The sequence below is a fragment of the Pristis pectinata genome, chromosome 21, assembly GCF_009764475.1.
Source record: "Pristis pectinata isolate sPriPec2 chromosome 21, sPriPec2.1.pri, whole genome shotgun sequence".
NCBI lineage: Eukaryota > Metazoa > Chordata > Chondrichthyes > Rhinopristiformes > Pristidae > Pristis > Pristis pectinata.
In genome coordinates this window covers 4,792,181-4,805,889 of record NC_067425.1, presented here as the reverse complement: position 1 = coordinate 4,805,889, position 13,709 = coordinate 4,792,181, and the positions used below count along the sequence as shown (strand labels likewise).

The following is a 13,709-nucleotide window of genomic DNA, read 5'->3' as shown; positions in this document are numbered from 1 at the left end:
TCAAAGACAACAGGCCCATTCAGATCTATGAAGTGCACCATGCTTGAGTTTCTGATGAAAACTTGCAGTTTGAACTGTTCCATCACTCACCAGTCCCATTTCACGACAGCACCACCCATTAGCTGCTGCAGTGCTAGCTGATTCTGACAAAGCTTCCATTGCTTCATTCTGATGCTAGACTTCCGACAACCAGCTGTGTTTATTATCTCTAGAAAAGTTGCTTCAATGCGCTGGCACAGAAGCACATCAGGGTCCAAACTCTCGGGTGCAATATTCTCCCCCTTTTTCATAGTTTCCAAATCTGTACTCTGGTAGAAGTTGGCACTTGCCATCAGATTTTTCTTTTAGATTCTTGAGACCTAGACAAATATTTCCCATTAAGATCAACTGTTTATCATAGAACTGCATTTCTTGAAATGTGTCAGAATGCAGCTGTGGGAACTATGACCATATTACAATGGAATTGGTGTTGTGTACCACTGCTGCAACCCTGGTTTTCCCAAATCAACAGACATGGATTCAGTCACATCTCCGTTTGTTTTAAGACAGCATTTCAGCTTCAGTTAGGAGGAGCTACAAAACAGCACACACCTCTCCCAGATTATCAGGAGAGCTGATGATTAGCCTGAAATTGCTACCAACTAATCCAGGAGCACATCTCTGAAAGCTAGGCTATGACATTCTAGCATTCAAACTCTTCTTTCAGAAATGTGGAGGGTCCTAAACAAGGGAAGAAATACTGTCCACATTTCTGTTGTACCTGCAGAAATGCAGGAAAGGGAGCCGCTTTCAGATTGGATTTCAAAAAATTCTTTTATCCTGAACATAGTGATTCCTGTTTGGGTACTTTACTAGCAAAAAAGCAAACTGCTAGGGGTCTCATTGGGTTGAGGAGCATCTGTGGAGGGAAATGGAAAGGTGAGGTTTCAGGTTGAGACCCTTCATCTGAATGGCGATTGTCCCGTTCCCTCCACAGGTGCTGTTTGAAGTTTGCTCCAGATTCCAACATCTGTAGTCTCAGGAGTCTCAACTGAATTTCACCACCACAACCCCCAACCTTCTCTCAACACAAAAGATCCTAACTACAGATTACTGCCAGTCAACTAAATTGATAATAAACCTGCAAGAACCGACCAGAATTTTTCCTGATTACTGAGCAACACCTTTGGCTGAGGGGAAAGGGTATACAGGGAGTCAAGTTATTATCTCCATTTCTAATTTGTGGCAGCAATGGTTAGATCTAAGACATATTTTAGATCAAATGTAATGAACACTTAAATACATACGTGTGATGATGGGGTCAATATCTTGTGCCTGGGTAGCAACATGTGAGGCACAGACTTGTCCAGTCTGAATCAGTAATGAGGTAACGTCATCACATAGAGGAGGGAAAGCTCGCAGAAGGACACTAAACAAGGCAATGTAGGCATGAAGAAGGCAAACCGTTTGGCTGGGTCAGCACTGTACAAAGAAGAAAATGGCCATTAACACTTTATTCAGTACAGAAACATAACTTTCATTCTAACTTATAACAAAAGCAGTGTGGTGGGAGTACTCAGCAGGTCAGGCATCATCCATGTGGAGAGATCAAAATTAACATCTCAGGTCACAGAATCTTTATCAGACCTTCTTTGGATTTACAGCATTTGCATTTTCTGTTTCAGTCACTCTGACCATACTTAGCTTCCAACCTTCTCTCTATCACAACCTTTTACTTCTATTTCTGATGCTACTGCAACCTCAATGTTAATTCAAGAACACACTCAAATGCATTGTTTTCCAAGGCCTCAGAACTGTGCAGCCCATTACCCTACAGCCCTCATTCTTCACACAGCCTCTCATCTATTTTGTCAACCAAAATATGGCTGCCTCCTGTGCTTATATATAGGTAAGAAAGCGTGATTTTAGAATTTTACCTGCTTTCCACAATCTTGGCAGTGTCCTAGGTTATAGATTATTGCCTTGATTTCTTGCACTAGGCACTAGTGTACAGCCCTCTTGGTTGGAGGGCCTGGTTTAGTGGAAATTACCACTGTTCTGAATGTTTAATTTCTGTCTGGCCTTTCTGGAGAAAGAGTGGTGATGACTGGTAACATCTTTCAACAGCATATCCAACATTCAAAGCACTTTGCTGCTTTGAATGATTCTGCAGAATCTGTGAAAAACCAAAGCAAGGGATACCCATCCCACTAAGAATTGGAGCAAAAGTAGCCCTTGCAGGGAATGAAATTCTGGCACATGATACAATCTCTAATGTGTTACCTTCAACAGACTCACCTGTAAGTATTGTTCCCATGACATTGATGGACAAACGTGCTACACTGAGAGACTTGGGTAATGCATACTGGATACACAAGTGCGACAAAAGTTGGATGGCAAATATCTAAACAAAGAAGTCACCTTTTAGAAGATTCTTTCTTTAAAAAGAGCACGTCAATACAATTACATTTCATTTTAGACATCAGAGGTCTTAGGAACCTGCTTTGGATTAAGATAAACTATCTAGGAGATTTACCACTGGACAGAGGTTTCAAGCCAAGTTTGCATGGAGTAAAATTTACTGGATAATTATCCACAGTTTACAATAGACTGACCCAAAGATGTAAAAACAAATTAACACACTAGTGCTCCTATATCAATGTTAAGATGCAATTCTGGGGGGGGGGGGGGGGGGGGGGGAGAGAGGAGGAGCTTTAATCTGCATTAAACTTATTCAATACCTGCAATGGGAAGTTTTGCTGCCAGTATTTACATACCTTGGGTGATTTCCATATTCATGTATGGGACATTAAGTTTATCAACTTTGGTGAATACCAAAGTGGAAGTCTAACATGTAGAAGTAGGTCAGCATCTGGCTTGGCTTTGTGAATTGGTACATTAAAGCCACTGTACTATTTGGAATATTATAAAGAGCCTGTTCTGTGGGCCATTAGGTAGATTGATCAAGTTGTCTCCCTCTTAAGCTGACCAGAGGCATCAATGTCAGAGTTGGGTACTAAAGCCCCTCTATTGGTAAGAACCTTGACTGTAGATATTTTTGTTGTCAGGTGACTTGGAGCAGGTGGGCTCACAGAAGCAGGATTTCATTCCTGATGAGAATTATCTCACTATGTCAATGGTAATGGCAAGACAGGTAGTTGATCAAGTGCCTATTGGCAAGGAACCAGGCACTTAAATTGAAAATACTTCTGAAGTATTCTCTCTTCATGCTTTTGACATTTTGGAATAGAGGACACCAGATTAAACAACATCCATACAAAGATGCGCACAATGCAAACGTGCTGAATGTTACAAAGTGCATTTCAACCATATAACGGCGTCTAATTGTTTTCTTTCATTCACTCATTTCTTCATTTGTTGAGCCTGCCAGTTATACAAATATGCAGATGCAATAACTGTATTTCATGGTCGGTCCCAAATTACCTGCTTCTCCAGTTGTGGTTGTGCCAGGAGTTCTGGAATGAAATCCAGGCATATGTGAATAGAGGGAATTCCAGCCACAGTCAGGGGCAGTAGCTCACTTGGGTAGCCCTGTGAAACAATATTTTTTTAAACTCAAGACACAGCTAATGATCACAGAGAAAGTCTTCGTGTAATATGTAGAGAAGAGAAATAAGCTGAGATAGAAGCTGACCTCTCACTGCTGCCTGATAGAGTAAAACAATACAAGGTTAAAATAATCATTATTGGACACATTTGTTTAACTCCCTGGGTTTTATGCCTGTCATACAGAAGAGGCTGCCAATTACTGATTTAAGAATCCTAGAGCCCCTACCTTAGTTCGATACAGGTATTGATTCTACATTTTTTGTTCTGCAGCTGCATCAAAATGTCACAATTTCTCACACACACATGAATAAACACCATTTGGAAAGAAACCCCTCAGGCCACAACATGCGTATCTGCTGCAAGAGCCCTAACACTTGGACAAGTGTCCAACTGGATCACTGGCAGCACCCTCAGCTCAGATGGGCCAGACTGAGCTCACAGTGGAGTACCAAGCAAGGACTGCATTGTGGAAGCCATTTTTCTCTAATGAGAGTTTATAATGGACTCCTGATACTATTCCCAGAATAGGAGGAGAGCTCTCCCAATATTTTGGGCCTCCCAGCTACCACCAGAACTGATTTTCTCCTCTCTGCTGTGAGAGATACTTCTTTGTGTGTGAAATGACAAACAAAACAGTGATTAAATTTCAAAAGTAGTGTGAAGCATTTAGATACCCTGAGGATGTGGAAAAATGTAATGTAACCCCCAATGCAGATCATAGAACACTACAACACAGTACAGGCCCTTTGGCCCACAATTTATTAAATGTATTTTATTTATTTACAGCATGGTAACAGGCCCTTCCGGCCCAACGAGTCCGCGCTACCCATTTTAAACCCAAATTAACCTACCCGTACGTCTTTGGAATGTGGGAGGAAACCCACGCAGACACGGGAGAACGTACAAACTCCTTACAGACAGCGACGGGGATCAGGGTTTGATTCCCATCGCTGTTGCTATTGTGCCGACATTTTATCCTGCTCTAAGAGTCTCTTAAATGTCCCTCATGTATCTGCCCCCACAACCTCTGCTGGCGGTGCGTTCCACGCACCCACCACTCTCTGTGTAAAAGAAAATTTACCCTGACATCCCCCTTATGTCTTCCTCCAATCACCTTAAAATTCTGTCCCCCCATATTAGCCATTTTCACCCTGGGGAAAAGTCTCTGACTGTCCATGTGATCTATGCCTCTCATCCTCCTCCTCTCCAAAAAGAAAAGTCCTAGCTCACTCAGCTCAATAATACCTCAGAATATTACAAATGAGGGAACATTTCTTCTAAAATATGAACTGGTAGGAACTCAGTTTCAAACTATTACAGAGAAAAGTTATTATTTAATCTTGGGTGTATTAAAAATGGACGCTCCGCTGTCCATTTTCCAGGTTGGATTTCACTGACTCAGCATGTAGCATGAGCTAACTTGCTCAATGACTCATCACATTCTTACTTTCTGGATCCATAATGTCATCTTGTTTAGGGACAACCTATTTTTCATGCAAAAGTTTGCAATTGAGAAGGAAAAGGGGGAAATTCAAAGATAAATTTTTTCACAAACATCACTGGTCACCGGTTTCAGCATTCAATGTTAGCTGAAGCCCAGCGCAGTGTGGAGGTGATGCTCCAGTGTGGAGATGCCATATTTTGATCAGATCATTAAACCCAGAATGCCCCCACCAAATTGTTTTCTCTTGTGATCCTGGTGACAGTACAGACCCTTTGGTTCATTGCTACTTCTCCCAGTGTTCTGACCTTAACCAGTGTTAGTAGAAACAAATTATACCAGTCAATCTCATTGCTATTCAGACACACTGCTGGTACATGTGGCTGCTACATAACAAGAGCACAGAATCTGAGAAGTAATTCATTCTGTGAAGCAGTAAGAAATTTGCAAGTATCATTTGATAAATAGGTGGCACCGACCTGAAAGTGAACAAGTTTGGCAATGTTTGGATCTGCAATGAACAACTGATGCAGAAGACAGCAGATGAGACACTGCACCTCCCGGACATTGCTTAGTAAAGTCTCCCGATTGTCCTCTGAGCATTCAGACAGACCGCCTGTTGTTTGGTCCTGCTGTTCCAGAAACCCTCCAGCACCACAAGACCTCTCTTCTTCAGTAGGTAAGCAGATCTCCAGTAGAATCTGAACAGCTGCACTGTCCTGTAAAGAGAACACAATTACATCAGGACAGTGAAATTACTTTTTCTTTGAGGGTCAAAGCAAAAAATCATGTAAAGGCCACAGACAAATACATTGTTCCTTCACTTTATTTGGCGTTATTGTTGGTATTGGTTTTAAATCACATTCCCTCTCCCCATCCAGATTCATTGTGTGTGTGAGTGAGTGAGAGAGACAGAGACAATCGCACACATGTATTTCACATCAGGCAAATAAGTGATTTGTGGCTCTCTCAGCTGTTCAAGACATTTGTGTTTGAAACACAGCTAACTCTTTCCCCATTCTGATTTGCAATCTCCCAGACTTCAGTCTATCCATGGCTAAAACTTCTCTGCAACCACTCATTTTAGAACACACTCTCAATTGTATCCAAGAGGCTGTAGGATAATTACAGCATTATTACCTGGGCTGACAATAAGGCATTTTTCAGCTCCTCTCTTGTAACCTCTGGAGCATCAGGCTGCCCCACAATCCCCATTGTATTGTTCTGATACGGCTTGGTGTCCTGATCCACATTCTCCTTGAGGTGAGCACTCAGATAGGCCTTTGATGCCAGAAGGTATCCATTGAGCATGTGCAAGGTAATGTCCATTAGTGGTGGACATCTAAGATTAAAACACAAATAAATAAAACACTGGAACTTTGGGATTTCCCATAAAAGAGGATGTGGAATATGACAAATCTAGCCAAACTACTTATTGTTTCAGTGAAACCGGTGTAATCCAAACCTGAAATTGGAATTTTATTCAGCTAGGATTAGCTCAAAGCCAAAGGCCAGAGTGAAACCAAACATTAATCTGGAAGATTGTTCGGAGAATTGTTAAGAACTTGCACAGCAAACCTGATAAATGCCATGATTCCCGAGCTTTGCATAAACAATAGAAATCATTTTCTGGGTGGCACAACTTAGAGAGAAGGCTGTGGAGGAAGTGCAGCCTAGGTTCACCTAAATAATACCTAGTAGGTTAAATGATTGGGGGGGGGAGGGGGGGTGTTACACAAAATAACATTGTATTACCTGAGGCTTAGAAGATTCAGGGATGATTTGACTAGAGTTTTCAAAATATTACTAACTGAAAGAGTAACTATTGCCACCGGTCAGGAAGTCTAGAAGTAGGGGATAAAGCCCAAGAATTAGGTCCATGCCTTTCAGGAGTGAAATTAGGAAACATTTTTCCCGATAAATAGTGGTAAAGATCTGGAGCTCTCTTCCACAAGCAAGTGATGCTGGTCCATTGTTGATTTGAAATCGAAGACTGATAAGACTTCAGATAATCAAAGGTATTAAGGGATATGCACAAACAGTGGATACATGGAGTATAGTCAAAGATCAGCAACTATTTCATTGAATGACAAAGCCAAGGGTAGTGGTGGAAGCAGATACAATAGTGGAATTGAAGGGGCTTTTAGATAGGCACACGAATATGCGGGGAATGGAGGGAAATGGATGATGTGCAGCCAGAAGAGATTTAGTTTAATCTGGCATTGAGATAAGCACAGACATTGTGCGCTGAAGGGTCTGTTCCTCTGCTGTACTGATCTATGTTCTACCCGAGTAGTTCCAGCCACATGGATGGCTCTTAAATCTACCTTCTGAAGTGACCCAGCTACACACTCTGCAGCAGTGTAAGCAGCTGTCCAGCCGTTCGCCCATCAATCACAATGGAGAAGAATGAAGAACTGGAAGCACACCAGAATATTTTGGAAGAAGAGAAAAGGCATTTGGTCGAACAAGTCCGTCACTTTTAGATTTGAACCTACTATGCTTTGACTGAGCAGCAGCACAGGACAATACACTTAGAATGATTCATGCTCTGCTCACTGTTGGTGACTCACCTGTACACTCTGTGGTCACATCTCAGCACAATCAGCGGATCAATCATCAGGTCATTCTGTGTGTACTTTTGCTGGCGAAGCAGCTTGGCTCTTGGCTGCAGGGCATTCACAGTCATCACCCACAGCCTACAAACACAAACATGTCATTCATGGTGCTCAGTGAAAAGCCAACTAACTAGTAGTCAATAAAAACAAAGTAAAGCCTCATTTTACAATGAACTTTTGGCAACTAATGAGAAATGATTATAGAAGAACTTTCCAAAACGACTAAGGAAGGTGGTGCACCTTCAAGCTGGTCCCACATGTTTAACCATCTCCCCCTACTGTAATTTTTTTTGGGATAAAGACACGAGGTTTTAAAGAATGATGCTGCTCCAAAGCTTCAGTTGGTTAATTTGTTGCTTAACGTGAGAGAGCTTCACAGAACTAATTTTGCTCGCAGTGTTTGCTTGGAGCTCGTCTCACCTGGGACACGACCATTGGCCAGAGTGAGGAAAACGAGGAATTGGTTCCCTGTTCCTGATCATTGCCTTGTTACCACTAGAGGAAACCATGCCGGAGTGAACGTCACAGTTAGACTCCACAGCAATCCTATCCCATGCTGCATATACTTTTTGATGCTAACACTGACCACTTAATGACATTGTCGAGAGAACTGTACCCCAGCACCTTTGGTAGGACAATCACACTCACTGGTAAGAATGATAAAGTTAATAGTTAATGAAAAGATCTGATTTAAAAGCTGGAGTTGCTAGTAACTGGCTTATATCTGTAGATTTTCAATTAGGAACCCCATGTTCAAATCAGATATTGTTAATGTTTGAAAACCAATGTGGAAAGTGGAACATTTGTTAAAGCTCACTGGAGTTGTTTAGAAGGAGGAAAACAAATTCATATTGATATTAGTGGGAATGCTCACTCCCAATCAACTGTCCCTATAGGGTCCCATCTGACTGTAGATAGTATGATTGGAAGAATTGCATGCTTGCCTTTATCAGTTGGGCACTGAGTATAAAAGTTGGGAAGTCATGTTGCAGCTGTATAAAACTTTAGTTAGGCCACACTACAGGAAGAATGTGGAGGCTTTAGAGAGGGTGCAGAAGAGATTCACCAGGATGTTGCCTGGATTGGAGAATATTAGCTACAAGGAAAGGTTGGACAAACTTGGATTGTTTTCCCTGAAGCGTCAGAGGCTGAGGGGCGACCCGAGAGAAGTTTAAATCATACAAGACAAAGACAAATTAAGCTGGGAGATAGTCCATAAGATATAGGAGCAGAATTAAGCCATTCAGCCCATAGAGTGTTCCACCATTCAATCATAGCTGATTTTTCTCATCCCCATTCTCCTGCCTTCTCCCCATAAGCTTTAACCCCCTTACCAATCAAGAACCTATCAATCTCTGCCTTAAAATGCACACAATGACTTGGCCTCTAGAACCCTCTGTGGCAACGAATCCCACAGATTCACCACCTGCTGGCTGAAGAAATTCCTCCCCATCTCAGTTTTAAAGGGACGTCCCTTCGGATCCTATAGTCAGAGTCCTTTTCCCCCCCCCCCAAGAGTGGAAATGTCAAATACTAGAGGGCATAGGTTTAAAGGTGAGAGGGGGCAAGTTTAAAGGAGATTTGCAAGGCAAGATTTCTTTTTAGACATGAAGAGTGGCAGGTGCCTGGAAATGCTGCCAGGGAGGTAGTAGAAGCAGACACAACAGCAACACAAGAGGCATTTAGACAGTCACACGAACAGGCAGAGAATAGAGGGATACAGATCATGTGCAGGCAGATGGGATTAGTTGGAGTGGTATCATGGTAGCCACAGACATGGTGGACCAGAGGGCCTGTTCCTCTGCTATACTGTTCTATATCATTATAAAAGAAAATGTCATTTATAAAATGTCATTTATAAAATGACACGGGTAAGTCAATATGTTGCATAAGGAAGATGAACCAGGTTCCAGAAAAGGTTTTTAAAGAGAGATTATTTCAAAAGGTCCAACAAATAGACCAGGACCCCACTACTGGAACGCTGTATGAAGGATGTTCTACCTCCTTGGCATAACAGTGTTGAGAAGCCTCCAGAGCTGATTGACTGTCTGCAGAATTTGTCGGGGAACCCCTGGCTCCAGCAACTTGTACAAATCCAACATCAAAGCTTCGGCAAATGGGATCAGCTCGCTGGCAGACAAGAGCGTCAAGTCCTCCAAGATCTGCATCAGTTGAGTGTAATTGGCAGAAGTTATCTGGAAAGCTGGAGATGACAGAATATTTGAAATTGTCAAATTAAATGATAAAAGAGAATGTCTCTAAGGAGATACCACTGATGATAATTTGCCAATTATACTGATGATAATGGCCAGTTACAACATGTACAATTCCCAAATACTTCAAGAGATTTCAGACACTTCTCTGCTATTAGTGATGTTTAAATAATCTTCAGTGTCATCTGAACTCCTTAGACACCAGGCAATCCTCCACTGCATGTCATCAAGATGCCCAGTTGCGTACACAGCCCCAGTCAGCTTTGGTACCATTACCTTCCTGCAGCTTCTTGGGCGAGTGCCGTTTGGCCCGACTGGTCAAGAGCATTCTGCTGAGCAGCGCCTCTGTGCCCGTGACTTCCTCCTCACACATCCAGTCATCCACCATGCACAGGTGAGGAAAGTTGGTGGCCAGCAGGCGCAGCAATGCAGAGTGTAGGCCTGAGGAAAGGAAAACCTCATGTTCAGGACATGCCTTCTGACACGCATCACATTTTTCCTGAAATCTAATTTAACAACAAAATTTAATAGATATTCCTAATTTTCACTGATATACTGTGACACTCCCATGTCTTGTTAAAATGCACATTATTTAGAGCTCTCAAAGTCATTTAAGACATACATTTGTTCAATATTCTGCTTTATGTGATTCCACTTTGTCTGAGTTTTGACTTATAGTCAGAGCAATAGGCTGACAGTTGCACCAAAACTTTATGTGCTTCTTCCTGAAAATGATTGAACATACGTGGAAGGAGGACGCAAATCAGCTGGAGACTGTAACAATATTTTTGTATCAGAATTAGAGCAAAATTACAGAGAGCTATGTAGAACAATAGACTGGAATTTGAATTCTAATCTCCGCACTCACCTGCCTTTGGTGGGCATGCTTGTTAGGGACCGATTTCAACTCAGCAGCGTTCTAGTCCCTCACCTTCTCCTGTGAGCATTGACAATAATCTGAACCCCACCTTGTTCTACCCAGTACCAAAAATGTTTTAGCGATTGGGAAATCAAATCTCGGCCACCTTCCTTCCATTGTTTCCCTGGCCCAGGGATGCAGAGCAGCCCAATCAACAGCAATACGCAAATCTGACACATAACAAAATCTTCTGTGATTATAGTGGCTCAGTCCTCTCACAAAGCCCATCTACGCTTTAACTGCAATATCTAGAGACAAAGTCCAATGGAACTTCACTTCAAAAGGACTGGAGAGATTTAATAATATTTATAAAAGGATGCATTGCACTGCAATAGTTCAGAGAATAATGGTATTGGGGGCACTGAGTGACATCTTGTTTTTAAAATCAGAACTTGTGTATTCAGTGTAGCCCGAGGTCATAACTGGAGTCTCTGCTTTTACCTCCCAGCTCCTGTTGAAGCCCCTGTGCCTGACGAATCAAGTACTTGATGGGAATCTGGTCCATGAGGGCTGCAGAGTACGACTTGGGCTTCTTCTGCATTGCAGCTGTAAGACACATGCAAGAGTGAAAGAAATATTTTGTATGCCCACCAATGAGAGAGCAATCTGAGAATAATAAGGTTTCAAAGGAAAAATGCAAGCTTCAAACAAGAAAAGTGAAACCTTATTCATAGCTCAGTTTGATAAAACACATTGATGGCTGCTTTCAGACCAACTTAAAAAATATGTTCATTTATGTAACACTGTGACCTCTGGATGTCCCAAAGCACTTAGTAGTACTTTTGCTTAGTAGCCACTGGTGTTATGTGGGAAACATGGTAGTCAATTTGCGTACAAAAGGGAGCCATAAAGTAATGAGATATGTAAAACAGATCATCTGGTCTTGCACGTTAGCTGAAGAATAAATGTTTTCCAGGTGAGCACAGAGAACTCCCTTGCACTCTTAAGGCTGCTCTAGAGACTGTTAAACTGGAGTCTCTTCTGACTACGAACAGTTGCTCCATGATCAATCTAACCCTTCCCTCCTGTACAGCCCATATCCCTCCATTTTTCTTACATCCATGTGCCTATCTAAGAGCCTTTTAGTCCTTATTATATCAGCCTCTACAACCACCCCCGGCAGTGCATTCCAGGCACCCACTGCTCTGTGTAAAGAACCTACCTCTGACATCTTCCCTGAACATTCCTCCTCTGACTTTAAACGGATGTCCTCTGGTATTGGCTACTGCTGCCCTGGGGAAAAGGTGCTGGCTGTCCACTCTATCTATGCCCCTCAATCTAATAGACTTCTATCAAGTAGCCTCTCATCCTGTGTCGCTCCAAAGAGAAAAGCCCTAGCTCACTCAACCTTTCAATTTCAACCTTTATCCTAAAGGTTTAAATGAATAATCCAGTCAGTGCAGAATTCCCTCAGTATTACAGTGGATGTCATAACAGGATTATGTGTTTAAATCCCAGAGGACGTTTCAAAATCCCAATTAGTAAGGAGTAACATTGAGCCAAGGCTGACACAGGTTATCCTACCTAACGTGGAAGACCATTTTTTGGCTCATTAACATATTGTTGTGCAAAGCGGACAAGAGTGAAATATCAAGACAAGCTCAAACTGTTGTTGATTTGCTGCCTCTATTCTGGGTCTCTGTAGAGGAGGCTATGGGAAGGGAAGTGTGTGTGTCTCAGAATCCTTAACTCTAACATGGGCTACCAAAATGATAATGTATTTAAGGGTAGAGGGAGAAAGTTGAAAAGAGTGCACTTACCTAATGGTTTGACATTGGACAATAGAGTCTCCTCATATGAAAGAGTGTAATAGAGGACCAGCAGCTGGGCTGTGATGCTGTGTCTCTGCCGACATCTGTTATTCTCTCCCTATAATCAGGAAAAGGAAAATAATTAAATCAGCTTTCTCTAGTTTATATGGTCAACTTTTTACTTATTCAACACCCTCAAAATATTTTCACAAGTGCTTTTCAGTTACAACTTTAAACCAATTCTACATTCAACAAAGGATGAATAATAGGGATAGACTGCACAGATTCATTATATCTATAGCTAATGTGAGGGAGTTTGGGGAAAGCAAAACCCTTCACTGGCTGCAACTTACAACATGCTGTTCCTCATCCCATGCAACACTGCAGGAAGAGCAGCTACACATTAGCAGTTAACAAGTTTAACTCACTTAACAAGTGAGTTTAGACACCTCAAAATGAGACAACACTACACCAACAAACTCAAAAACATAAACCACCCAGGACTGGAGAATGGGTATTTTACCAAAAGCCTTAAGAAAATGACATTAATATTTCCAATTCCTAGTTAGGTATTTGGACACTAGAAGTTCATTTTCACCTTTACTGGGATATTGTTTAATAATATCTCAGCCAAGAGGCCATTCTACTCACTTTCAGCAGACCATAGAAACAATGGAGATCTGTCCTAAATTTGGGTATACAGTGCACAATTTGATAAATTGGTTTATTATTGTCACATATACCGAGGTAGTGAAAAACTTTGTTTTGCATGCCATCCATTCAGATTATTTCATTACAACAGTGCATTGAGGGAAAAGCAATAACAGAATGCAGAATAAAGTGTTACAGTTACAGAGCAAGTGCAGTGCCAGCAGACAATAAGATGCAAGGTCATAATGAGGTAGATTGTGAGGTCAAGAGTCCATTTTATTGTACTGGGGACGATTCAATAGTCTTATAACAGTGGGATAGAAGCTGTCCTTGAGCCCTGCAATATGTGCTTTCAGGCTTTTGTATCTTCTGAAGATCTAGAATCTATTAACCATGCAGGTAGTGATAGACTTCAATGAGATAGAGGGGTGGCAATTGAAATGTGAAGGATATTAGAAGGGTTGAAGGGTTATAAGGAAGGAAGAATGAGAAGAAGCAATATAAAATGGAGGGCACAATTCCAAAAGGGATGATAGAAGAGATATGTGGGCATGTGTGCATGGTTTG

At 41.8% G+C, this 13,709-nt stretch overlaps 1 protein-coding gene across 1 annotated transcript in view; it reads right to left on the bottom strand.

Annotated features, from left to right (window-relative positions):
* ints2 (integrator complex subunit 2) overlaps positions 1–13,709 on the bottom strand; it is a 35,076-nt gene continuing 21,367 nt past the window's right edge. The window contains 13 exon segments of the mRNA XM_052035368.1: positions 1–278; positions 280–359; positions 1,287–1,397; positions 1,400–1,450; positions 2,263–2,383; positions 3,424–3,531; positions 5,470–5,709; positions 6,131–6,332; positions 7,564–7,689; positions 9,610–9,811; positions 10,098–10,262; positions 11,182–11,286; positions 12,501–12,609. Coding sequence (XP_051891328.1) covers positions 87–278; positions 280–359; positions 1,287–1,397; positions 1,400–1,450; positions 2,263–2,383; positions 3,424–3,531; positions 5,470–5,709; positions 6,131–6,332; positions 7,564–7,689; positions 9,610–9,811; positions 10,098–10,262; positions 11,182–11,286; positions 12,501–12,609 — 1,812 coding nt within the window. The 3' untranslated portion in view covers positions 1–86.